A 24,925-nucleotide genomic window follows, 5' to 3' on the forward strand; every position below is an offset into this window, starting at 1 on the left:
AAGGGCAAGGAAAGCAGGCGGGCGGGCACATTGGAATTGTGGCCCTGGCGGCGGGGTGTGATATAACCAGCGATGCGAAAAGAGACCCTGGCCCTGGGCACACAAAAAACAAAGCCCGACGGGGCTTGCTCCCACTTTCCTCTTGACATGTGCGCCACACACCGCTGCGGCCGCCTCGGCGGCCTCTACTCCTACTCCTACTCTACTCTCCGTTCGTACTCCGTCCGTCGTAGTCTGGCTGCCCTACCCGGACGCCTCGCCCCAAGCCCACCAAGCTAGCATTGCCCTCAATCATTTCCCTTTGCACAGGCCAGCCCGGTGCAGATCGCGCCTTGGTCATTCGGTCAGATGTCGAGGGCAGGAGCCGCAGAAGGCCCTCGGGAGGGGAGTCGGCCGTCCACTTCCCCGCCATTACGCCCCAATAATTGTCATTTCGCTGCACCTCTGCTTTTGCTGCGATCGCCCGCGCTGCCCTCCGTATTGGGGGGCAGATCGCCCTGTGCCGTATGCGAGCGCATGAACTATCTGTCGGTAGCTGCAACGCCGCCCTCTCAGCCAACGCCAACGCATGACGGGGAAGGCGTACGCGTGTGCTAACCGCCAGCTTCGCCTGCGCCTGCAGCCAGGGTCGTGGGCCGTCACTGTCGCTTCACTCGCTACCACGGGCTACGACGGGCCCTCTTCCTGTCCGGGCAAGTCGCGTTACACCCGCGTCCTATCGTGCCTGCAGCTAATATTCGTCCTCGACTCCCTCGCTCTCCCTCCGCTTTTACGAGCCCTTTCAGCTTCGTCCTAGAAGCCACATGCCTTGGCTTCCGACCAACTTCACTGATTCTCTGCACCTCGTCTGGATACTTTTACAGCTGCCTCCGTCATAGCCCCCCTTCGATCCCGCGAGCCCTGCCCGAATCCTGCTCACTGAACCCAACTAGGCCTGTCTGTCCAGGAACCGCACTCAAGCTCTCGGGAACCACAGCTCTGCGCCACTTCCCAAATCCCTCCAAGTCTGTTTCAATGCGCAGGGCCACAAACGGTAATCGTGGGGGTCACCACACCGTCATGCCCCCATGGAAATAAGCCGGCGCGTTGCTCCTATTGCACCAACGGGTGAATCTATGGAGATCAAGCTCAACGTTGGCACCTCCCACTCCACGCGGCACTTCAGTGTGTGTGTGGTCCTGTGCTCTCCTGAACCGGGCCTCGGTAGAGCAGCTGACATTGGCGCGATCGCAGCATCGGACACCTCGTACCCAGATGCGAAGCACAGATCGCGGCCAGAAGACTTCACGCCCGCGTACGGCTATTGGATGTTTGAAACTGGCGTACCCGTCCCGAGCCGTCGCGCCAGGGACCATCTGGAACTTGCTACTAGTTCAGCTACTGCTACCAACAAAGCCGGCTTCGTATGAAAGACATTCCGTTGCCTGACAGTGTTATAGCTGCGTGTCCTATTGGAATTAATTCGAGTTGCCGTCATCTGCAGGCTGTCTTACCTACCTCTGTTTGCCAAGTCCCGGGTCACGCAACCGGCAGCGACGCCCGAAAGCAACAGGTCTGCTCCGGACGGAAAACGAGCATCTAGATCTCCATTCGAAACACTCAGCTGCGATGATCAACTCGTCAGTCCGCCTCGCCTTTGTTGTTGGGGCGACGCTCGTCATGATCTTCAGTTGCCATGGCCGAAATGCTTCCTTTTTCAAATATTTGCAATAGGTGTTGGTCTGCTTGCTCTAGCAAAACATCGAATAATCCTTAAGGATTGGGCGGTCGCACCATCCACCTAAAGTACTCCACCGGCGGTTGTAGGTTCGACAGCCCTTTTTGTTTTTTTGGTGCAACTACATGGGCGGAGCGGACGTACCTCCTTGGTGCGACGTCAAAAAGGGGAGTTCGCGCACGCGCGATGCTGATGCGCGTCAAGGAGCACCCCTGAAACCGAGGCAGGCGTTGGCAGGATGACGCCTGGGATCTAACCATCAAGTGTTTGGGGCGTGAGCCAGGCGTGACGATGGAGCGCCCGACGGCAAGGCGCAGTTGTGGCTGTTACCCTGATCTGCGCTCCTCCTCGCTAATCGCTAGACCAGACGGCGCGATGCAGACTCACGACCCGCTGCGACTGATGATGAGAGCTCTGTGCACAGCGCCATCGTTGTTGATCGTCATATTGCCCAGACTGTCACAGGCCGCGCGGCGGAAGGTGCTTGGCGTTGCTGCTCGTCATCGCTCAACCCGGGCTCTGGGCCGATGAAGACCCAGCATGGGGCAATTAAAGAGCGCACTGGACCATCCCGCGCAGCCCAGCAAAAACTCCACACTTCTCCGCACAGGCGCGTACAATCCGCACTCACGGCCGGTAGGCATGCGGTACGCTATCCAGTCCGTCATAGCAACTCCCGCGGTCCGTCGTTTCTCCACGTGCTTTCTTCATTCTTTGTTGAATCATGGACGTAAGGCTCATGGCTTTCCCCGGCCGTGGCGTTGACCGGTCAACACGCCGTCGCTGCGACAGACGAGATGAATGCGCTAAAGATCGCCGACCGGCATTGCGACTCGTGAAGCTCATCATGATTCTATGAAGCAACCAACACATCGTCTTGCAATCACATGAATTTCGAACAACTGCCGAAAGGATTCAGCCCTGCTGTAGGGTCTCACCGACTGGCAGGTTTTTCGACAGCTAGAACGGAGGAAGCTCCTGTTAGCGGCAATCCTGCCGCTGCGAAAAAGCCTCTCGGAAGCAACCCGGATGCGGACGCCAACTGTCGCCGAAGATCGCGGGCGTTGCGAAGGTTGTGAGTAACTTTAACGTCCGTCGAGCGCTCAAAGCTCCATTTCCCGTGTGCTCCCTCAGTTGGAAATGTTGTTCGCCTTTTAAATTTGATCGGGGTCCAGCACCTCCCACGTGGTCCAACTGATCAGCATTTCTTCAGGACCGTGTGCACCACGAAGGCCCCCTACAACTGTTTTCACGCTATCGCCGACTTCGGGGGTACATCAGTATCCGCAATTGCCTCATGAGTGCTTTGACTCGATGCATCATGCAGCGCGACCCGCCGTGAGGGGCGCTCACCGGTTGGTCGGGGGTGTCTTCTGCCTAGCTTCTCGATATCATCGTACAGTCAAGACTGATTACAAAGTTTGAGCTGGTCAGCAATTCCGATCGTTAGAGACGTGCTTATCGGTATATCCGACAACTATGTAGGTTTTGCATGGCCGATTGCACACCTTGGCTGTTATAGAGGAGAGAATAACGTTATAAGCAGCTACCGTTATAGGAGTAAGAAGATCAAACAGTACTGCATAGAGGGACCTCTCAGAATCAAGATGTTGGGAACTGGGCAATTGCAAATACCATGGCAACTTTTCCTCCGCGGCCAGAAGGCCGCCGCAACGGCCCCAGCTGCAGGCCCCCTGCCTTCAGTGCGGTCTAAAGAAACGAAAACGTCATGGAGTCCAACCACTCTGCCAATAGGCAGCATCGCACAGCCAATACCGTGTTGTCCGGCAATCGTAATTCATCACAGAGCACGACGAACCCACCCCCACGCGCGCGCCGAGTAATCACCACCGGCATCCGAGCATTCCAGCGGTTCGAGCGTCTCGTCGCCTTACTCGCGAACAGCAGCAGCTGACGCAGCGCCGCCCCATCACCAACGACTGGACACGCCCCTGGAAGGGACAAACCAATCATTCCTCAATCCATCCATAGTGAAGTGCCCATGACCCTGTCCTGCTGGGGGCGGCCGCTGCGGTCCGTTTCATTGTGGCCGTCCCAAAGTCATGGTCCTGGGTCAGGCGTTCCGTCGTCAACCCGGAGATTTCTTGGACTTGCTGGCCAACCAACGCGGTCGCGGTGCTTGCGACTAGCGCCCCCTGGCCGCGTCTGGCGCGGCGACTGGTTGGTTTGTATGCAGGAGTGTTTGCTCTGTTTGCACCAGGGCACTCGACATCAAATGCGACCCCTAAGCGAGGATTATCAACAGCCTGCGGCTCACGCAAAGCAACTGCGAATGAATTCAAACTTTGCCTATGATTTCCTCGAGCAATTTTCAATTTGCAACCAAATATTCAGCAGCCTGTGATGCTGCTATATTGGGATACTCGCTTCTATATCTCTTTCAAGCAACGCAGCCCCAATCCCCCTGGCGAGCGGCCCCAGGAAGTGCAACAAACACCCAGCAAGCTACTTTAAAGTCGAAGCGCAATGCCTCTTTTGGACACAAAATGAAGCCGACAAGCGACGGCAAATGGGGCGAGCCACCCTCCCTGGCCATCACCACGTGCGGAAGGGGTAGTGTGGGCCTGCAGCCTGCCCTGCAACCCGCCGACGGTTTCCCCGGATCACGGCGTTGCGCAGCCGAAGGCCCGTCCGCGGCGGCGACGGCGGCTGCGGCTCCAGTGATGAACCAGGACCGTCGTCGCCTTTGCCGCAGTGCCGTCGGCGTCACCGTCTCTACACCGTGCTCCGTACTGTGTACAATAGCCCATGGTCGTCGTCGTCGTCGTCGTCGTCGTCGTCGTGACGTCGCCCGTGATTGTTGTGTGCTCGATAGTGTGCGGCGATTCGAGTACGATCACTAATCCCGCACCCTCTTGGTAGGTTTTTCCTCCGCGGGGTCCTCCACTCTCCCTCCAGGCAGCAAAGCAACAGCAACGGCAACAGCAAGCAAAGCACACCTCGTCACAGTCGTACTCGCGTGTGCTGCCACTGCCGCGCACGCCTGCAATCTCGCCGTCTCCGACCGACTCCCTCCCACGCCTCACCTACCCGGCCTTCAAGCACTCAATCTCAGTCCAGCGTTCCTCCGCCTCATCTCGTCTGCCGGCCCTTCCCGTCCAACATACTAATGTACCGTGCCCAGCACACACACACACACTAATTATAGCCACGGGCACGACGAGCCGCAATATCGCACCTTCCCTACCCGTAACTCACATCCACAACCCGCCCCCGCCGGGCGCGTACGCGCACTCCCGTCCCCTACCTAGTCCCTCCATCTCCCATCTCCCATCTCCATTCTCCATTCTCCGCCACCACAGGCAAGGCCTCCCGCTCCCGGCGGCGGGCAAAGCGGCCTCATCCGCCACCACCACGCCCCCGCTCCGTCGACGGCCCGTCCGTTGTCCGTTCGTCCCCGTCTCGGTCTCGCCCGTAACGTAACTGCGCAACGCCTGGCCTGCCCTGTCTGGCCTTGTCTCGCCTCGCGGCCAGCCGCGCACCACAGTCTCGCTCCCGTCCGCAACCGGGCTGCCTCGCGTGCGCGCTCGTCCGCACATATTGTAGGCAGTTAATATCACGACGGGCGCGGGCGTGGTTCTAGACGTCCCGTCCCGTCCCTCTTCACACATCACCCCCACACGCACACACGCCCGCACGAAAGGCTCACCGCCCGCGGCAAGCGCGTCGCGCTCTCTCGCGTGCTCGCGTCGCGTGCTTTAATAACTACTACCTACCACGTACGTACGTGCGGGCTTGATGAGACGCGAGCGTCGGCAAGGCCGTGTCACGGCCGCTGCACCGCCGCCCTTGCCCGCCGCCGCTGTTGTTGGTGTTGGAGCGCGGCTCCACTCTGCTGGCTTTTGGCCCCGCTTCGTGCGCTCCCTGTCTTTCTGTCTTTCTTTCTGCTTGCCTTGCCTTGCTAGGTGCGGCCAGCGTTGCGTTGCCCGTGGGTCCGGCCTGGGTGCCTGGCCCGGCCACGCCGGCGGCCCGTTGCGCGGCCGTATGTAGGCTGTGGTGTGGTGGGCGGTGTGCAAGGCGCTGATTGGCTGCTGCTGTGATTGCTGTGAGGTGGTGGGTTTGCGTACGCGCGCGCTGGATGGTGGGCAAGTTGGCGGTGGGCGGTGAGTGCGCTTAGTAGTTGCGTGAGGCGTGAGATGTGTGTGAGGTGTGTGAGGTGTGTGAGATGTGTGTGTGTGAGGTGAGCTGTCTGTGTGTGAAGTTTGTGTCTGTCTGTCTGTGGGTGGGTGAGAGGTGGGGCGCGGTGCAGCAGGGCTGCTTAGTAGCTGCTTAGTGAATATGTACAAGGCCGTTGGGCTGCGAGGAGTGGGTTGGCGGTGGGGAGGGCGAAGGCTCTGTCTGCGTGCGTGGTATCTATGCCCGTCTGCTTGGGCTAAAGCTGCTGCTGTACGACAAGCCTCCACTCCCAGCCATCACAGCAATGAAGAGGAAAAAAAATGAAGATAGAAGATTTAAGATGCTGACGGCGGGAAGCGCGGCATACGTAGTACATGCATGCATGCATGCCTGGGTAGGTAGGTGGGCGTGTGCAGTGCGGGCTGTGCAGCGGGGCGGGCCGGACGGAACAACGGACGGGCGGGCGGGCGGCTCGTTCCTACCTATCTACCTTACGCCGTACAATACAAGACCTCGTGTAGGTGTCGACGCTGGCTGAGGCTTGGGTTCTAACAGGCTTGCTATATCGTACCAAGCCGTATGCGTGCCAGAGAGGTGGAGAAGCAGGTCGGGATCGAGCAAGTCAGCCCAAAGCCCGGCCGCCGAAAGCGTGAGCGGCCGTGCTGCCTGGGCTCCACTGCGTGTGGGTGCGGCTTTTCGGCCTTGTGGGTACGATGGGCAGGCGTGCAGCTACGCGAGGATCTTCGACGGTCACGGGAGCTGAGGGCTGCGCCGCTGGGAGCCGAGGGGGTGGGTACTGCCTACGAAGGGAGAGGAGAGGGAGAAGAGGAGCTTGGTGCGTGTGCGTGCTAGCCAAGTGTCTGGTAGGTAGGTACATGTCTGTCGCGAAGGCCGTGTTCCCAGTCTCTTGCCGACCACGAAGTAAGGTCCCGTTGGGCCTGACGAGATGTTCTTTCGCTCTTGTGGGCGGCTAGGAAACCTTAAGAAACCTTTTAGATGCGGAAGACGGTGCTGGAGAAGACTGTCCTAACATTGTCTGGAATGATCAAGGTATATAATGGAGGTAGACGGACGGGCTGTAGAATGCGTACCTAGTATCAGTTCCTCTTCACTGCGCAGCGCAGACACCGCAACTTCACTCTTTCAGCCGCGTATTACCCGATCAGGCAAGCGTACTTCCCAGAACTGACCTCCGTGACAATCTGTCCTTCCATCTCAAGCCTCCAACCCAGAGTCCAAGCAGCTCGCAGCCAACCACACGGGCCCACACGGATGCAGCCTGCAGGGGAAAGACAGATATAGAAACGTACTTAGTTACACAAGCCCGAAACCCGCCAACTACCCGGCCCAGCGCTTCCGTATCTGCAGCCTTCCCTGCTCGACATTTGTTTTTGTTTTGGACATCTCAACCCCGTCCCGCGCCCCATTTAGCCGCATTGTGCTAGCTGGTCGTTGAGCTAAAGACGCGAGCTTTACCGTTTGTCGGCACCAAGGCAACAAACACAGTGTCGACTGCCCACGGCCAAAGCTTTCTAGCAACGCCTGGAAGACGGCACGGAAGCTGAAGACAGAGCGAACCCACTAGAGATCCTGTCGCGTTTGATGCTTGATCTGCAGCCTATCCAGATATAAGAGCGTCAATCCACAGGAGGAACGGAGGCGCGGAAAGGAAGACGTTCTTAAACACAAGACCTCTCCACCATATCAAATAATCCCACCCACTCACCCCCCCACCCACCACCACCATCGCGACGTCCTCGTAAATCCCCCGACAGTCTCTTACTAGAAAAACAGCCAGCCGTATTTGTACAGCAACAGCAAACAAACAAGCAAGCAAGCAAGCAATCAACCCTCCATCACATTTCCCACCCAAGCAAGCTAATATCCACAGGGTTAGGTACATACTGTACAGCTTTAGTCGTACACGGTAGGTTGGTAGTATACAACCTTCTCCTGGCTCTTACAGTATTTCGTACATACATACATCTTTACATCTTTACATCAACATCGCCCGCGCTCCTGCTTTTGTGCTTTCGTGTTTTGGTGCTCCTGGACCTGGGCCTGGCGGTCGTTTGTTGCCACTGTGTCCCGAGCCATACCTCTTTCTCTCTCTCTCTCGCCCTTTCCTTATTGGCTGTTCGAGGCCGTCTGTACACTATCCACCCTGCCGTCTCCACACGACGCAGCGTCTACCCGCCAAGACAGGCGCGGAAGCGCGCGAGCGAGCGAGCGAGCGAGCGAAGAAAGACTGACACACCAACCGACCGGCCGGCAGAATGACAAAGCATACAACGCAGGCAGGCAAACAGGTCGACCACGCGCGCTCCGCCGCATTGGTGCGTACATGCGTTCAGGCCAGACGCCCTGTTCTCTCTAATGCCGGTTCTAGCTCTTGCTTTTGTCGTTGTCGGCGTTGCTGTTGTTGCTGTTGCTGTCCATCGTGGTAGAGGTGGTGGTGCTGCCCTCCTCTTCTTCTTCCATGTAGTGCTCGTCGACGAGGTAGTCGTCTTGTTCCGCTGGGGGCTGCTGCTGTTGCTGCTGCTGTTGTTGTTGTTGTTGTTCTTGCTCCACAGTCGGCGGCGACGGCGACGATGACGACGGAGACGGGACCAGCTGCTCCTGCGGCGCTTCTACTTCCTGCCCAGACGACAGCTGCGATTCCCGGTCGACCACTTGTTCCGCGTCCGTCGCCTGCTGCACCGGTTCCACCGCCTCCACCTCCTCCATATAATGCTCATCGACCAAATACTCCGGCGCAGGTGTGTCGGGCCTCTCCCCCTTCTCGCCCAACGCCCTCATCAACGCGTCGCGATTCCTTACACCGCCCAGCACCTCCATCGTCTTCCTACTCAACGCCAACCTCCTAACCTCCATCTCCTTGACCGCGTCCGCCGCGCCCGCAACATCCTGCAGCCGCGCATAACCCCTCACAAGCGCGTTCCACGTAACCTCGCCGACCTCCTGCTCCCGCTCCTTCATCACCAGCAGCACGCGCCGCGCCGCCTCGGGCCGCCGATGCCGCATGAACGCGTTGACGAGTATGTTCCACGTGTGCGGCGTCGCCAGCGACGTCGCGTGCAGCCGCTTGTCGTGCATGCGGCGCAGGACGGCGGGCAGCGCGCTCAGCGTCTCGCGCTGCTGCCCAAACGCCAGCAGGAACGCGTTGTGCGTGTAGTTGCTCTTGAGCAGGGGCAGCAGCGCCATGTCGACGGGCGTGGGGCTGTCGCCGGGAAACACGGCCGTGTTGAGGTTGCGGTAGAGGCGGAGGGGCTCGGAGGCGTCGCTGTGTGAGACTAGCTCCAGGTATGCCAAGAGCATGATCCCCATTGCGGGGACGGGGGGTGCGAGTTGCATTCTTGGTGCTGCGGAGTGGCGCGGTGGTGTGAAGTAGTCGGGCGGGATGCCGATGGTGATGAGTGGCGCGGCGGAGAAGTATTGCGCGTATGCTTGCGCGAGCTTGTAGTATGCGTCTTGCGTGATGTCGGGCTTGAAGAGATTGAGGTACGTGCAGTGCAGGATCTCGGTGGTGAGCCACTCGGGCCTGTTGGCCTCGGGCAGTGTATGCATGGCAGCGTTTAGAATCTCCTGGAGCACGTCGAGATCGCCGCCCCGTTTGAGCCCCTTCACAAGGACGGTGTAGGTGTGGTCGTTTGGCATGACCCCCTGCTGGAGCATGATGTTGTACACGCGCATAGCCGTCTGCATGTCGTCGGCGTCGACCGCGTTGTTTATGACGACCGTGTAGAGGATGACGTTGAGCTTGACGCCCATCTCCAAAAACTTGGCCATTATCTCCGAGCTTACGTGGTATGCCTGGACCTTGGTGGCGCTGCCCCTCAGGATCTCTGTGCACGTCTCCAGAAAAATCTCGTTGTTGGGCGATATTCCGCGCGCGTGGATCTGCTCCAGCACGCCGAGCGCTCTCGTGTAGTCACCCATGACGCCAAAAAAGTAAGCAAAATGGCAGTGCGTATACAGCTTGAACGTGAAGTCCAGTGCCATTAGCCGGTCGAGAAACTCAATTCCTTGCTCCAAGGTGCAATGGACCAAAGCCAGGTGCACAAATTTCTGCGACAGAGCGAGATGGAGGTCCGGCTTGGTTTCCAACAGCGCGAAGACTGTAGGAAGAAAATCCGCAGAGAGAGACTCGTTGTACTTGGGCGAATTCTGCAGATTCACGCTCGCAAGGTGCTCCAATATGTCGGCGACGACGTACTCCGGGGCGTGCGGTCCCTTCGCCGTCGCTAACAAGACAGACGGCACCTTGGCAGGCTTATGGTGGAGCAACCACAGCATCATGTCGCACCAGAGGTTCCGCATTTCCTCGTCGGGAAACCAGTCGGAGAACTGTGCGGTCCACGCTTTTGAAATGGCCTCGGCGTCCGCCGCGTTATCCAAAAGGTGCTTGACAGAGTCCTCGGTGCCGGGCTCGACCTCAAGCCGCTCGACTCGCAGCTCGGCTGGGAGTCTGGTGTCGTATACGGCATTGAGCAGCGCAAATTTCTTGATCCAGGCTTCGTCCTGCGCGCCGAGTTTGGACATGGGGTCTTTTGACCTAACCCCAAGGAATTCGGCTCGTCGTATTGACCTCGTGTATGGGTTCTGCATTGCCCACATGCCTAGATGTATTACCCGCACTCCCTCCTCCTCAATTGCCTCCGGCTCTGTCTTGTCCGCTGAAGGTGTGTCCGTAGTGTACGCCCGCCGCGCTTGGCCGTGGAAGAAGGACCATATCTGCGAGTACTGAGGCGCGAACCGGCGGCGAGGAGGGGCAAACGCCGCAGCCTGTGTGGAGGAAGATGGCAATGGCGAGTTGGCACGAGGAATTGGCGACGGCAGTTCAGACTTCTTTCCCCAAGCTCTTGCATTGCTGCTAGCCGAGCGGCGAGCATGCGGTATCGCAGGGCTCATCCATGGCCGTGCGGGACGGGGCTCGAAGGCGCGGGGCGCGAGAAAGGGCAGGACGGGCGGACCGGTGCTGGCGAGGCTGCTCCCTGCATGGACGGCGGACTTGCGGGAGTGCATGGGGCGAGTGCTATCTGGCCATGGCCGGGGGTGTGACGACTGCGGGCTCTCGGACGGAGGTTCAGCGCAGCCTTCGGCGAAACTTTTCTAGAGATGCGCCAAACGACGCCATCCATCATCCAATTGCTGCTCCAACCACCACCACCGCTCCACTTCTCAATCGCAATCCCTCACTTGCCCACGGGCGCGTCTTCGTTGCATACATACCTACATACATACTCCCCTCCAGCGCGGCTTAACCAACAACACCCGCCGTCACCTCCACCGCGCCCCTCCCGCGCAGTCAACAACCACCAACCTACCTAGGTAGCAAGCTCCCAAGCAAGCACCCACGCCCACCCCACAATGTCCTCGCACGCCAACCTCAGCGCCGCAACCTCCGACCGCAAAGCGCGGCTCGCGCAGCTCAAATCACTCAAACGCAAAGCCGCCGACGAGGCACCACGCGACGACACGGACGCCTCCCCCTCCATCGACGAAGGCGAGCTCCCCGACGCCGCGGCCACAATCCTCTCGGGGCGAAACTACGACGCGCAGACCAAAGGCCCCAAGCTGGGCTTCGAAGAGAACCCCGCCGCAAACCAGGCGACGCTCGAGGCCGCCGCCGCCAAGCTTGCTGCCTCTGCGCGCGCCGACGCCGCCAAGGCCGAGGCTGAGGACCGCCCGCTCGACCTGTTTAAGCTGCAGCCTAAGAAGCCCAATTGGGACCTCAAGCGCGATCTGCAGCGCAAGCTGGAGGTGCTCGATGTTAGGACTGAGAACGCGATTGCGAGATTGGTGAGGGAGCGCATTGCGGGGGCGCAGGAGGCTGCGAGGGAGAAGGCTGGCCCGGCGGCTTTGCGCGATGGTGGGGAAGGGGAGGATGGCGGCGAGAGGGCGGGCATGGGGGGAAGTGAGTTGGTGGAGGCGATGCATCAGAGGGAGAGGGAAGAGGCTGAAGATGAGCGGAGGGAGAGACAGGCCGAGGACGATGAGGATGAGGCATAGTGGAGTGGAGCGGTGCTGTGTGGTGTGCTGCTCGACGTCTACATACGTGCAGATGGAAGACGGAAGGATGGAGAATGGATGGGGTCACGGAGTTACGGCGCTGGAGCGTGGCCTGTCTGGGTCCACGCGGGTTCATGATGGATGGATGCGTGCATTTGCGAAGGGCGGAGTTGGTGTACCTCGAGCGTCATCACCTCGGATCTGAATGTAATCAATTTCGCGCCATTGGGTATCTAATTAAGGCGACTACTGTATCTGACTGGCGATTGGAAGCTTTTTTTTCTTCTTTCTTTCTGCAAAACCCGCCTAGGACCATCCGGACTGACTGTAGCTAAGCAAAAGCATATTCTTACGCTCATAACAGACTTTTGTTTTGGACTCCATTGTCCCACTCAACGCTTCATTTTGTCGAATTTTAACGCCCGCCTGTGCCCATGTTCTGCGTCAATGCCAGGCGCTTGCTGTATGGGCTTAGACTCCTCTCCCTGAAGCTGCGAGGAGGGCTAGGAGCGCTCGCCACAGCTGGAGGCGGTCGGTGCGGCCTCTCTCTGGGCTCATCAGCGCCTCGAGGGGGAGCAACGCCCCCACGGCCCGACGGAGGGCTCTGATAACGCGTCGTCCTGGGCGAGCTCCGACGGGGCCTACGATCACGGTGCTGTGGGGGAGAGGCGGATCTTTCAATGTCGCTCCTCGAGATGTTGTCGCGGTCAGAGACTGAGGACCTGCTCCTGCGCCGTCCGCGTTCCACTGGGCTCATCGAGCTCCGCCTCCGTCTGGTATTTCGCTCGCCCTTGTGTGGCAGAGCCTCGTCCCGGTTGGAAAAGGCGTCGGAGCTGACAGAGCGTCGGCGCCGTTTGCGATCGTCTGCTGCGTGGCTGTGGTGGCGCTTTGGGGCGACGTCGCGACGCGGGGAGGGGGAGCGCGAGGGCGAGCGGTTCGTGGAGATGGTAGAGACGGAAGAGGACGAGTAGGCTGAGGCGGACCGCGAGCGCTTGCGGGATGCGGCTGGGTAGTCGTCTTCGTCGCGGGCGTGCTTGCGGCCCCGCTCTTCAGCTTTCTTGGCTAGCTGCTCGTCGGCGACGCCTTTTTTGCGCAGCAGGTCGTTGGGGACGTCGCTGTTGAGCTTGGGCACGAGCTTAGGGTTGAAGAGCTGCTGGGTGCGGCTGGGACGACTAAGGTAGGGGCGCTCCTGGGCGGAGGCTTTGCACTCGTAGCTGTAGTGGCCTGGGGGGTGGGAGAGTTAGTGGGGGACCTAGAAGGTTGGAACGAAAGATTCGGGATGTATACCTTTTTTCAGGCACTTTTGGCAAGTGGTCGAGGGCGTGGCCCTGGAGCGGCCGGAGCCGCGGAACATGGCGAGAGATAGTTGGGTATAGAGTGTAGGATGTAGGGGATATGAAAGAAGTAGTGGGATGTAGTAAGTAAGGCATGGAGGCCAGTCAGCCGCGGCCACGACTAATGACGCGACAGTCACGGTCACAGGTATGGAGCTTCACGGCCCGTCGTTTCGCCGGCGCAGCACTTTTGGCCCATCAAGGCTCGGCTCGCTCGCTGCGCTGCTTGTTGCTCTCGTCCTCCACCGGTCAAACGCTCGTCGGCTGATAATCGCCTTGCGCCCCCGAAGCCTCTGCTCTCCTGGAGAGCGCGTCCGATCTCCCCCCCAGTCGCCCTGCCTCGCCCGGCCTGAGCTCCACCCCCCGCCGACTCCTGACCGTCTCTCCAAAGCTCGCGCGCGTCGAGGACCCACCCGCTACACACTTCACCCGCCTGGTCGCACCGCTATGAAATCACCGACGCTCTTCTAATCCGCACACACAACCATGTCCAGCCCTATGGTTCTGGCTGTCACGACTTTCCTTGCGCAATCCGGTTCCTGAAATCCCACTTGCATTCAACCTTCTTCCTTGTCTTTGCCCGCCCGGCCCCGGTCCCGGCCTCATTACCGCGTCATCTTAAGAGAGAGAAATCCATTGCTTCGGGGAGAATGTCTGCTCAAGCTAGCGAGACCCAGAGTCTGAAGCCCTCGTTTGCTAAGGTGCCCACCCTTCCTCCGCTCACCCCCACGCAAGCACGGTTGTGGAAGTGGATCCGCCTTTCTTCCCTTCCACCGCCCTCCCCGCCATCTCAAATTCCCCTAGTCTGACTTCATGCAGGTCGCCGCTTCAGCGTACATGCCGCATAATACCAAAGACCCCGCTTCTAGCCCCCAGAGTACCCAGCCGGTGCTCTCGCCGAACCCTACCGCCCCGGCAGAAGACACCAGCCCGCCCGCGTCCGAGAACCATGTCGTGAACGGAGTCAAACATGACGACTCCCCGACCACGCCCGTGTCCGACGCCAAAGCGCCCGTCAAGGAACCCCAAGTCCAAATCTTTGGCGCAAGTCCGGAGATGAACGGCGCGCAGTCCAGGGCGCCATTGCCGGGAACCGCAAAACCTGCTTCCGCCGATGACAATGCGACGCAGGTGTCCTCGTCCAACAGCTCGGTGAAGCCGCCAAGCCTGGACGGCAAGAGTGTTGCGTCTGGAACGACTTTCGCTCTTGACGAGAAGGAGAGCATCCGCCCTGACGACAGCGCGAGCATTCGTGCCGTCGAGGAAGAGGACGTCTTCTCGCCTCCAGATTCCGTCGCAGCCGGTTCCAGGGTCGGCTCGGACAACGGCATGGGTCGCGCGTTCCGCGACCAGTTGAACGAGATTTCGGTCATGGGCGCGGCATCTCAGCGCGGAGTCTTGACTGGAAGGGCCCCTCACAATTTGAGTGGCAATGACATTTCCAGCCGGCCATCACCATTACCGCTCGGTTCGATCAAGGAGAACGACGGCGCATCGCAGCCGCAGCCGCAGCCAGACGAGAAGCTACTGGAGGCCCTCCAGTCACCAAGAGACAGACTTTTTGTTCTCAAGTTGGAGCAAGATGTGCTTGATTTTATGAGAAACTCTGCGTAAGTCACCTTTTCAATTCCTATCAACAGGTATATTAACACGCGCACAGAGAAAAGGAGCTGGATGTTCCCAACTGCAATGCCTTCTATCGGATGTTGGCCCATCGGTTTGCAGACTACTACTTTCTCGGCCATGTAGTTGATCCTGTGACAAGTGCAGTGAAGATCACAAAGACATCTTACAGTAGAATGTAAGTTGCACCTCCCATCTGAACCGTGCAGGGATTGACGTTTTATTCGAGGCCTCCACCGCTTTCTAGTCTTCCGAGCTCATTGTCTTCCGGACCTGAAACTCCTCCTTTGATTGTACCTGCTCGCAAAATTATGCGCCGTGGCGATAGTGCCAACGGCCCCTCTGGCACCAACACCACCAACAATTCCGAGGGCCCCTCCAAAACCACTTCAGAAGCCGGCGGCGACAGCGGAAGCGACGCAGGCCAAGGACCCAGGAAGCTCACGCGCGAAGAACGCGAAGCCAAATACAAGGAGGCCCGCCAGCGTATCTTTGGCAGCGCTGAGGACGGCGATCTCGGCGACAGCTCAAAGGATAATGAAGGCAAAGACATGTCTCGGTGTAGCTCCGCTTCGGGCAAGAAAAACAAGAAAAAGCAGCGCAATAACGACGACGACGGCTTCGAAACGCGCTCGCAGTTTGTCAGTCCAGGCTACTTTCCCTCCCAATATGGGGGAGCCGGTTACTCCAGCGATACCCCCCCTGTATTCTATGGTCCCTACACGATGATGCCGGGACCGCCGAACATGAACGGAAATGTCTCTAGCCCGGTGCCATATCCCAACGGCTATCCGGTCATGGTGGCGCAGGAGCCTCAGCAGCAGTATTCGTGGCAGATGCAACAGTTCACGCCACCGAATGGGCCCATGAACGTCCCTAGTTATGGTTCACCTGTGCCCGTGAACTACGACCTCTCGACGGACTTCCAGCGAATGTCGTTCCAACCTGGTGGCGCGTCAAACCAGACGCCGAAGATGTCTTCGCCATCTCTCTCGGGCTTCTCTGACGGATACCGGCCTCAGTCGCAAGGGATGAACCAGCCATGGCCGCAGATGTCGGGGCAGATGTCAGGGCAGATGTCGGGGCAAATGTCGGGTCAGATGCCATTTCAAATGGCCCAGCCGCAATTCGCCCAGCATGGCTACAATGACAGACCCATGTCAGCTGGCCAGGCCAGCTATCCCTACGGCCAGCTTCCGGGCCCGGCGTTCAACGGCAACAACCGCAACCAGCACCCCTTGCCTGGAAGCTTCAACCGCCAGCAGTTCAACCCTCAAAGTCAAGCTTTTGTGCCCAGCTTTGTTCCCGGCATGCGCGGTCCTGGACCCGCCTTCGGCATGCCTACGCAGTCGCCACAGATGGGAGCGGTGGTCCCGAATATGGGGAATTTTGTGGGTTACAACATGCCTATGCAGCACCAACAACAGCCGCGCCCCAACCCACCAGGGCCTCCGCAGGCTTTCAACCCAGTCCGCCCGATGGGTAACCCTGCTCTCGGCAAACCCGGCAGCCAAGGCCAAGGCATGTCGCATCCGCTACCTCAACCGGTGTCGACGGCTCCGCCCGGCCCAAAGGCAGCGCCAACGGCTGCTCAGAGCAGTATCGCGAAGTGGGGTACGCCGTCCCATCTCCCGCCTAAGCCCCCTCCCCCGGCGTCGATGCAGCCGCAACAAAAGTTTGCCAACGTCCCGCCTCACGCCGGAAACCCACGCGTTCCCGCGGGGCCGCCGTCATACACGGCCAACGGCACGTATCCGATCCCGAACATTATGGGGTCTGGGGCGGGCAGCAACGGAGCCCGCGCCAAGTAGTTGCAGACGTACCAAGGTGCTTATCGCATGCATGCATGGGCCGGAGTACAGTCGGGAGCTAGCTTTGAGTTGGACTGTGCGGAGGGAGATGATCTGATTGTGAAAGTGACACGGCGTCTAGATGCAGGATGCAGGCGTACCGGCAATGGTGAAGATTGCATCTCATGGAGTACTGGCGCGGGAGGGAACTAGTTTTTCTCTTATTTTTTTCGTCTAGCCTGGATTGTGACTGCACTGCGCTTTGGGGTGGAAAGTAGGCGGGGAAGAAAAAAAAGGACGAGCGCAGGGTGTGTGTGTCTTGAGTTGACGGTTAGGATAGGCTTCTAATTAGTGAACGACAGCTTGACGAGTGCAAAAGTAGGAGTATAGTGCAAAAGTAGGAGTATGGTGCTGTGGTTATAGGCAGAGTGGTGTTGACTGAGGTGCACTGTGGCGCTTGTAGTGGCGGGTATAGTATACGGCCACCGAAGCGGCACAACAGCGCAGCCCGCGCGCGACTTCAACAACACCAGAAAAGTGCAACCCGCAGCATCGGCGCCAGATATACCCCCAAGCAACCCACCTCGACGCACACGACAATGCCAGCGCGGCCGACTCTCAGCAGCTGGGCCTCGGGGTCCCGCGCACTCACGCCGTCATTGGCGCGCTCGGCCGTGCCCTCGCCCCTCGCAGCAACGACGCACCTGCGGCCTTCGCTGGCAACGCTTCCTCCAACCACGACGACACGCGCCGCGCGCAGCATCGGCAGCATCGCGCCCGAGCACGTCCGCTCGCGCTTCAACTACGGGGCGCACCTGCCGGTGCTGGGCGCGAGCCACACGGGCGCCCTCGCCCGCAAGACATGGAATATCCCGGAGCGGACGGGCGCTCTCGCAACCAAGAAGGGCATGACGGCGCTGTACGACGCGGCGACGGGCGAGCGCACGCCCTGCACCGTGCTGCAGATGGACCGCTGCGAGGTTGTGGGCACCAAGCGCCGCGACCGCCATGGCTACTGGGCGGTGCAGGTGGGCGCGGGCTGGAAGCACGAGAGCAATGTCTCTCGCCCTATGCTGGGGCATTGGAGCAATCTTGGTGTTTCGCCGAAGCGCTTCGTCAGCGAGTTTAGGGTGGCGGGTGAGGGCGGCATGTTGGATGTTGGGAGTATTATTACGCCGGAGTGGTTTGTCGTGGGCCAGTTTGTGGATGCGAGGAGCGTGAGCCACGGGAAGGGGTTTGCGGGTGTAAGTTCTTCTTTCCCTCACTCATTCTCTGCTTTCTTTTCGTTTATGGAGTTCGGGACGCGGGTTTTAGAAAAGAGTCTGCTTGGGCTGGTACTGACGCATCATTTCCACACAGGGCATGAAGCGCTGGGGCTTCGGCGGTCAGCCCGCCTCCCACGGTCAGTCGCTCATGCACCGTGGTATGGGTTCGTCGGGTGGTTCGCAGGGCAGCGGTTCGCGCGTGCTGCCGGGCAAGAAGATGCCGGGTCGCATGGGCGGGCACCGCGTCACGATCCAGAACCTCAAGGTCATGCACGTCGACGCGGCGAATGGCATTGTTGTCGTTAGCGGTATGTTTTGTCTTTTATATCTCCTCCTTTCCTCCTTCCTTTCCTCTTGTCTTTCTTCCTTTCCTTCTCTCCTTTGTCTCGTCTTTTTGCTTGCTGCTAGGGGTTGTCGTGCTGATCGTTTCCTCACATAGGCGCCGTCGGCGGCCCCAAGGGCTGCATCGTGCAGATCCAGGACGCGCTCAAGAAGCCCTGGCCCGTGATCCCGGAGGCGAACGCCGCCGCCGCCACCGCTGCTGCTTAAAGTGCCATAGAATTTAGCACTAGAGCATCGGCTGGAATAAACGTCTGCTTTTGAGTAACGAGTATTGAAAGTTTCGGAAAACGCTGGTTCAGTGAGTGTGTGTGGGGGAAGAGTGGTGCGTTGTGTATGATAGGGCAAAATCGACAATGTGGGTGGGTGTGGGTGTATATAGCGCTATGCATATGTTTTGTTTGGGGGTTGGCGCGGGTCTGCACTTCTTCCTGTCCCTATTGCCTATTGCAAGAACAACAACAACACAACAGAACCAGCACGCACAGCCATCAGCCACCAGCCTCAACCCTCAAAACCAAACACCCCTATATCCTCCTCACAAAAGACATATAAACACCAACGCACACCACCGCATATTGTAAGCCCCATCGCCAGTGAAGCTTGGAAGCCAGCCACCCACATCAAAATATCAGCCATATGGTGGAAGACCCAGAAAGGAACACGTTACACTGGGGACCTGCGTTGATTTCACGAACGACGAACACGATTCAAAAGAGACAGCGGCTAAAGCTCTGTTGATCGGAGTCCTGGCCGCGGCGATGGTGAGGCGCAGTAGCGGCTGGCATTGTTGGCGCACATATTGTGGTGGAGGTGGTGGTGAGTATCCTCTAAAGATGCTGCATAGCTTGGGCAGGCGGGCTACAGCAGTTGAGCGAGTTGGCGGCCTCGAATGAGCCTATTGACAGCCAATAACAGCAGTCGGGGCGTTGTTCCCAATTCCAATATTCTTCGCCATCGGTGGATAGAATGGGTGGTACAGCCCAGTGTTGCTTCTCGCTGGGGGAATAGATTGGTTTGATTTTTTTTTTTTTTTTTTTGTATATAGCTGTTTCGCTTTGCCACGAGCTTGGTATCCCGCCTGATTGGCCTGGTAGAAGATGTGGTAAGCCGCGCTCGGCAGACTGGGTCCGCTTCGACTTGTTTGAGATAGGTCCTTTGTTTGAAGGGGTGGGGAGTGGGGGATTGTTGCTGTGGTTGTGCCTCTCTGGGTGTATACTTAGTGTAGTCGGTGCAATGTATGTGATATGGTGGTGTGTTGGTGCTAGGGGACTGTATGTGTGGTTTGTTAATGCTTTTTGTATACTTAGTTATCGACGCCCCTGATCACTCCTTGTTCAAGAACCACATCCCATAGCTCACACTAGGGCATCGAGCCCAACCCCATGCTCGGCTTGTACATGGTGTGCACTTGCCACAAACTGTCACTAATTCCCTCGAAAGCCAGTCGAGCAAAACATCCGTCCAACTCTCATCTCGATCTCGCACAACACAACCACCCACACCTAAACACTTCCATCAAAACACCCCCAAAAGCCACCACTCAACCCACCAAGCTTACAACCACACAAACAAACAAGATGCGCAACCCACTATAGAAGAACCCCGCACTTCTCACAGCACTAGTTAAGCTCTCCACTGTCCACTGTCTCCAGCACCGCCGATCCGATCTTCGACCTGTCCCACTGGCAAAGTCCGTCATACCCCGAACAAGTCCCACACAATAACATAAACCACTTTAACTTCCACGCCGACAAGTACGCTATGCTTTACTGTCGATGGCGAGCAACATCAACAAAACACACTGATCTGCTCTACCAACGCACAGCGTGGCTCAATATCCCCATTACCTGCATACCAGATTCGGTTTTTCCCAAGCAGCTAGGCAGGCACTTAAGCCGCTCGTTCGAACTTGGCATACTCAGTAAGCCACATATCGCAAACTCTTCCCGTTATCATGCACTTCCGGTGCTGGAGCGTTGTATCGACGTGCTCGAGGGGTATGTCCAGCTGCAGGGCACTCGGAACATGGGGGTGGACGTATATATACCGCGGCTGGGAAACGTGCTGGGGCGTGTGTGTGTTGGGAGATAGCTTTGGATGGGTTACTGTGTAAGAATATAATCTATGCACATACACACATACAGCAGCGAGAACAAGCCACATCAAATCAAACCCGAAACCCCCTCCCATGTATGCAGCATCAGTATCAGCATCAGCATCAGCATCAGCTTTATGGCTGCACGCAAATAAATCGACAAAAGACAGCTATTGCATTAATCAGTCCACTATCAAACCCTACACATGCACTCCTCACAAGCACTACGCCCTTCATCTATCCCACGAGTATGAGAATGAGAGACCGAGAAAGGGAGGGTATACATAACTAACAAGCAGGCAAGCCAGCGCAGTCAACTGGGTAACTACCTCCACTCCTACAGAAAGTCAACCCCTGCATCCCCCCAGAACGCCGCACCAGCAAGTAGCCTAGAAACTCGCAAAACCACCACCAGCAGCAGAAGCAGCAGAAGCATCCAGCCAGCCATTTCCGCATTTACATTCTGTCGCAGTCCATATGCAGCGCCCAGCCACCTCCCACAGCCCAGTCAAGCCCCGCCACCCCAGTATCGCGCGTCCGGCGCGGTAGATACTTGACAAACATTCGCAAGCCACCCCTATGTCCCCACCGCATCACACACACACACACACACGTCTACGCACCCACCATCTCCGTCGCCACTCTCGCTCCTAATCCCTAAACTCCACGCATCTCCACAACGCCCAGTACCGTCCCTATCTATGCTCTCCTTCCTTCCCTGTCGTCGTCGCCATCGTCTTAACCCGCATCATAAGTACCTAAGCGCATAAGCAAGCAAGCATCCACAAACAACGAAGATAGAAACCCCAGCAGAAGCAAAGCTAGCAAGCTAGGTAGCAGGCAGGTGAAACCAAACATCAGACAACGCCTCCACTAACAACAACGACAACAAGAAAGGAGGAAGGGATCAAAGACGCCAAGGGGACGGAGCAGAAACTACTACAGATACCGACTTTCCTGACCATCATATATCGACAGGCGTGAACGCTCGTCTGTTGAGTCGAGTGTAAATGCCGACAGTGACCTGGCAGTCTCCTAGCTCTTGCACCGATCGAGTCTCAGGCCGCACCATACGTATAAAAGCAGAGCGAAGCGAAACGCAGCAGGCCTGGCCGAGCGGGTAAGGCAGCTGCAAGGACTTATGTTGGTAAAACCATCGTGGGGCCCAGGAATTGAGCTATTTCCCTCGAGGCGAAAAAGAGTGTATGCGTGCGCGTCGGTGCAAAAAGTAGTGTGGGATGGTACAGCAAACCCAGAATTCTGGGGTTGAAAATGCGGTGTGCGGAAGGTATGCGTGGAGGGCCGCCGCCGTCGCCTTCCGGGTACAGGCGACAGATATTCGGCGACGGCGTGTGCTGATAAACCGGGAAAACAAGCTGGACGTTGTAGCGAGAAAGGGGCGAACTGCGAGGCGAGAAAAGCAATAACGTGGCGAAGAACGACCTGATATTATATGCGCCCTATCGCACATCGTATGCAGACCTCGCGACGCTCAGTTCAGCGCCGTATCATTGAGCGCGACACACACAGCGCCACGGTGATGTCCATTGTACTGGCGAATGATGGATTGGGAGCTCAGCTCCCAGAGACGGGCGTAGTGGTCGGAGCACGCGGTGACGAGGTAAGCCGAGTCGGCGCTGAAGGCGCAGTCCCAGACCCAGCGCTGGTGGCCGTGGAGCGTCGTCTCGAGCGGAAAGGCACCGGGCTCGCGGTCTGCGGGAAGCTGCTCGCTGCCATTCACGTTGTGCGGTTGCGTCGTGTCGACAGACCAGATGCGCGCCGTGTGGTCGGCCGAGCACGTCGCCAGGTGCCGCACGTCGGGCGAGAGTAGTACGCGCGTAATGTACGTGTTATGCGCGACGAAGCGGCAAACGGGGACGAGGGACGTGACGTCGCGGTCCTGAATCATGCGCCAGACGTAGACGTTGCCCTTATCACCCTTGTTAAATTAGTCGCCCTAACAAGAGAGGGACGGATGGCTTACGGAATTGTTCCCGGCACAGAGCATCGAGCCGTCGCTGGCGACAGTGACACTTGCCACGGCAACGTCATCCTCTGGAATGAGCTGGTGCGAGCACTTATTCTCGCCGAGATCCCAGATCCTGACGTTACCACCGCGATCGCAGCTGATAAGCTCACCCTGGTTGGGGTGAATAACAACGTCGTTGACGGGGATGCCACCATGGCTGTAGTTACGCTGGACGTTGCCGCTACGCGTGTCCCAGATCTTAACGGTGCCGTCTTCGGAGCTTGTGACCATCCACTTGCCCTCGCAATGGAAAGCAACGCCCGTGATGTTGGCCGTGTGGCCCTCGAACGTCAGGACAGCATTGGGATTTGATGATTTGATATCGTAAAGCTTGACAGTATGGTGGCCGGCAGCGGCGAGGAAGCGCTTGTCTGGAGAGATGCACAGGCGATTCACCTGCGAGTCTGGGTGGGGAATGGTGCGTGAACAGATGCCAGAGAGCGCTTCCCAGAAACTGCGCGACGGGTTAGTCCTGAGCGGCAAAGCTTTGGGCGCGGAATCAGTGGGATCTGAAGATGAACGGTATCATAGAGGGGCGCGTGTGACGTGCCGACTCACCGAATTGTATGGTCGTAACCAGCGGTACAGAGAATGACACTCATGATGTCCAGCGACGGAGCGTGTGAAGGCGAAGCTCCGCGATGGAAGAAGACGCGACGAAGGATGCGGCGCGGGCAGACGACGGGGACGAAGTCGGGGAGCAAAGGCGCAGCGCGAGAGAGAGAGAGTCGGGTAGGTAGGTAGTTAGAGAGCGGCGGTGGTGAAGCCAAAGCGGCGGACGGCAGGGCGGGCAGCCATGACAGCAGCCTTAAGCCCTAAGCTGGCGCGCTAAATCGTCGCGTGCCCCTCCCTGCTCCGACAAGGATGCTCCCGACACTAGGCTTCAACGGGCAACTTCACACTTCATATCAACCCTCACGATCAGAAAATAATTGTCGCGAGCAAGATGGTGCGCTTCATTAATGCCACGTGTCTCCTCAAAGCAAAGGCCGCCCGACTAACGTCTGTCACCGCGAACCGAGATCCACCGTATAGCGAGACAGAGGGCGATACAAGCAGTCCCTACAGAGTACTCCTTGCCTAGCTCCCAGCCCGAGTCCCGGGCATGGGTGAAAAGGTCTTAGAGCGCATAGAGCCACTATATGCCTTAACTAGGTATCTTCTTCTACTCCGTACAAGCATTGCCATCTCGCTTCACGGTGACTCTCGCTTCACGGTGACGGACATTACCTAAACTCCTATGCTACTATTACAGTAAATCCTCTGCTGGCCGGGCCCATAACCACCACTGTCCAAACAAACATCAAGTGGCTGAATCAAATCCGCAAACCATGTCCAGACAGTCCGTGACCACATGGTTGTTCGAGAACAAAACAAAGACACAAAGTGTGCCAACTTGGAACAAACCTTGGTATAGAGGAAACTCAACTGCGGGACGGCGCTTTTTCCCCTACGCTCCACCGGTACTCTGATCCGCAGACCACCACGGCCACGTATGGAATTTGAGCAGAATACTTAAATGAGCGACCCTTCCACAAAATCCCGCAACGGTAGTGAGAAAGGATGGGAATTTGCTGCCGGCCGCTTCGATTCGCCTGGCCTGACCTCGACTCGACTCGACTCGCCCATGGACAATCCGTAGATACATAGTTCGCCCAAACCACAGGAATAACACCTGCAGCCCAACACTTAGGTGCAATTCAGTTATTTTGTCTCCGAGCCCGGAAATGAGTCGCAGCTAACCTATTGGCCATATACGTGACCGAAGGAACTATGGAGCCTTTAACGACGTCATCGCCAGCCTGCATATCCCTGCAGTGCGCAGCGCGGGAGCGGATCGGACCGTGCCGCCGATCGTACGCGCATTGCGGCTTAACACGGGCGAAACTGGTCCCTATCAGCGGTCAAAAGTACTCCTAGCTGGAATAGGTCTTGTGGTGGAGAATAAAGCTGAACAGTACCGTATCATGCCGGGTCTGGACGCTGCATTGCAACCCACTGCTGCGGACATCTGCGCTCTCCATCGGTACAATATGAGGGAATATATTCTGCGAGTCGTGGTTCATTCAGAATCAGCGAGAACCATAGTTGGCCGTGCCGGGTGGACTCTCGTTGCGATCCACGATACTGAGGGTCCAAAGGGGCTAGCGGGGTTGGCTGCGTGTGAAGGAGCATCGGAGGGAGCGTCGGAGGAGCGCAGGCCGCTGTTCACACGGCTTTCATTTCCATCATCCTGCTCCTCTTCCGCTTCTTCCTCCTTTACTCACAAACAACCTCGCCTCCGCACCTTCAGTCCAGAGCAAGCGCCCACCCACCAAACCAGCGACCTGCTCGGTTGCCTCTTCACGTCTGCGACCTCTGCCTCTCCTCAAACCAGCAGGTCCTCTCTTGACGAACAACTGCCCCAGCTCTTGACTTGACCGATCTGCTTTACCATCTTGCATAGCCCACGCGACGTACGTATCTCTACAGTGACCTGAGCATAACCCGAGAGCAAGAGCCCTTCAAGACAGCGATCCACTCTTGCGGTTCCCGCATCTACTTTTCCATCAGCGCGGATCTTCTGTTCGACGTCAAACGC

General features: G+C 58.1%; 9 protein-coding genes across 9 annotated transcripts; 5 read left to right on the plus strand and 4 right to left on the minus strand.

The window, feature by feature from the left end:
• The first annotated feature begins 3,860 nt into the window (after positions 1–3,860).
• Positions 3,861–4,757, plus strand: K452DRAFT_21268 (uncharacterized protein). Its single transcript, XM_033536198.1, has one exon. The coding sequence runs from the start codon at positions 4,030–4,032 to the stop codon at positions 4,579–4,581; it is 552 nt and encodes a 183-aa protein (XP_033398310.1). The 5' UTR covers positions 3,861–4,029; the 3' UTR covers positions 4,582–4,757.
• A 1,410-nt stretch (positions 4,758–6,167) lies between these two features.
• K452DRAFT_287021 (uncharacterized protein) lies at positions 6,168–6,748 on the minus strand. Its single transcript, XM_033540405.1, has one exon. The coding sequence runs from the start codon at positions 6,729–6,731 to the stop codon at positions 6,477–6,479; it is 255 nt and encodes an 84-aa protein (XP_033398311.1). The 5' UTR covers positions 6,732–6,748; the 3' UTR covers positions 6,168–6,476.
• A 1,250-nt stretch (positions 6,749–7,998) lies between these two features.
• On the minus strand, positions 7,999–10,950 carry K452DRAFT_21305 (uncharacterized protein). The gene has a single exon (XM_033536208.1). The coding sequence runs from the start codon at positions 10,877–10,879 to the stop codon at positions 8,240–8,242; it is 2,640 nt and encodes an 879-aa protein (XP_033398312.1). The 5' UTR covers positions 10,880–10,950; the 3' UTR covers positions 7,999–8,239.
• Positions 10,951–11,197: 247 nt separating this feature from the next.
• On the plus strand, positions 11,198–11,866 carry K452DRAFT_358343 (uncharacterized protein; the record flags this gene model as incomplete). The annotated part of the gene is made up of 1 exon (XM_033546186.1): positions 11,198–11,866. The coding sequence occupies exon 1, from the start codon at positions 11,225–11,227 to the stop codon at positions 11,864–11,866; it is 642 nt and encodes a 213-aa protein (XP_033398313.1). The 5' UTR covers positions 11,198–11,224.
• A 415-nt stretch (positions 11,867–12,281) lies between these two features.
• Positions 12,282–13,220, minus strand: K452DRAFT_297859 (uncharacterized protein; the record flags this gene model as incomplete). Its single annotated transcript, XM_033542066.1, has 2 exons — positions 12,282–13,090; positions 13,154–13,220. 2 exons carry the CDS (start codon positions 13,218–13,220, stop codon positions 12,282–12,284), a joined length of 876 nt encoding a protein of 291 aa, XP_033398314.1.
• A 630-nt stretch (positions 13,221–13,850) lies between these two features.
• K452DRAFT_297860 (uncharacterized protein) lies at positions 13,851–16,634 on the plus strand (the record flags this gene model as incomplete). Its single annotated transcript, XM_033542067.1, has 4 exons — positions 13,851–13,901; positions 14,020–14,810; positions 14,861–15,001; positions 15,071–16,634. The coding sequence occupies 4 exons, from the start codon at positions 13,851–13,853 to the stop codon at positions 16,632–16,634; spliced, it is 2,547 nt and encodes an 848-aa protein (XP_033398315.1).
• Positions 16,635–17,134: 500 nt separating this feature from the next.
• On the plus strand, positions 17,135–18,731 carry K452DRAFT_287026 (uncharacterized protein). Its single transcript, XM_033540406.1, has 3 exons — positions 17,135–17,857; positions 17,973–18,186; positions 18,318–18,731. Exons 1-3 carry the CDS (start codon positions 17,213–17,215, stop codon positions 18,425–18,427), a joined length of 969 nt encoding a protein of 322 aa, XP_033398316.1. The 5' UTR covers positions 17,135–17,212; the 3' UTR covers positions 18,428–18,731.
• Positions 18,732–21,807: 3,076 nt separating this feature from the next.
• K452DRAFT_297862 (uncharacterized protein) lies at positions 21,808–22,946 on the minus strand (the record flags this gene model as incomplete). Its single annotated transcript, XM_033542068.1, has 3 exons — positions 21,808–22,254; positions 22,300–22,798; positions 22,903–22,946. 3 exons carry the CDS (start codon positions 22,944–22,946, stop codon positions 21,808–21,810), a joined length of 990 nt encoding a protein of 329 aa, XP_033398317.1.
• A 1,205-nt stretch (positions 22,947–24,151) lies between these two features.
• K452DRAFT_21453 (uncharacterized protein) lies at positions 24,152–24,915 on the plus strand. Its single transcript, XM_033536227.1, has one exon. It carries the CDS (start codon positions 24,312–24,314, stop codon positions 24,762–24,764), a length of 453 nt encoding a protein of 150 aa, XP_033398318.1. The 5' UTR covers positions 24,152–24,311; the 3' UTR covers positions 24,765–24,915.
• Positions 24,916–24,925: the final 10 nt, after the last annotated feature.

This window comes from Aplosporella prunicola, assembly GCF_010093885.1.
Source record: "Aplosporella prunicola CBS 121167 unplaced genomic scaffold K452scaffold_11, whole genome shotgun sequence".
Lineage (NCBI taxonomy): Eukaryota > Fungi > Ascomycota > Dothideomycetes > Botryosphaeriales > Aplosporellaceae > Aplosporella > Aplosporella prunicola.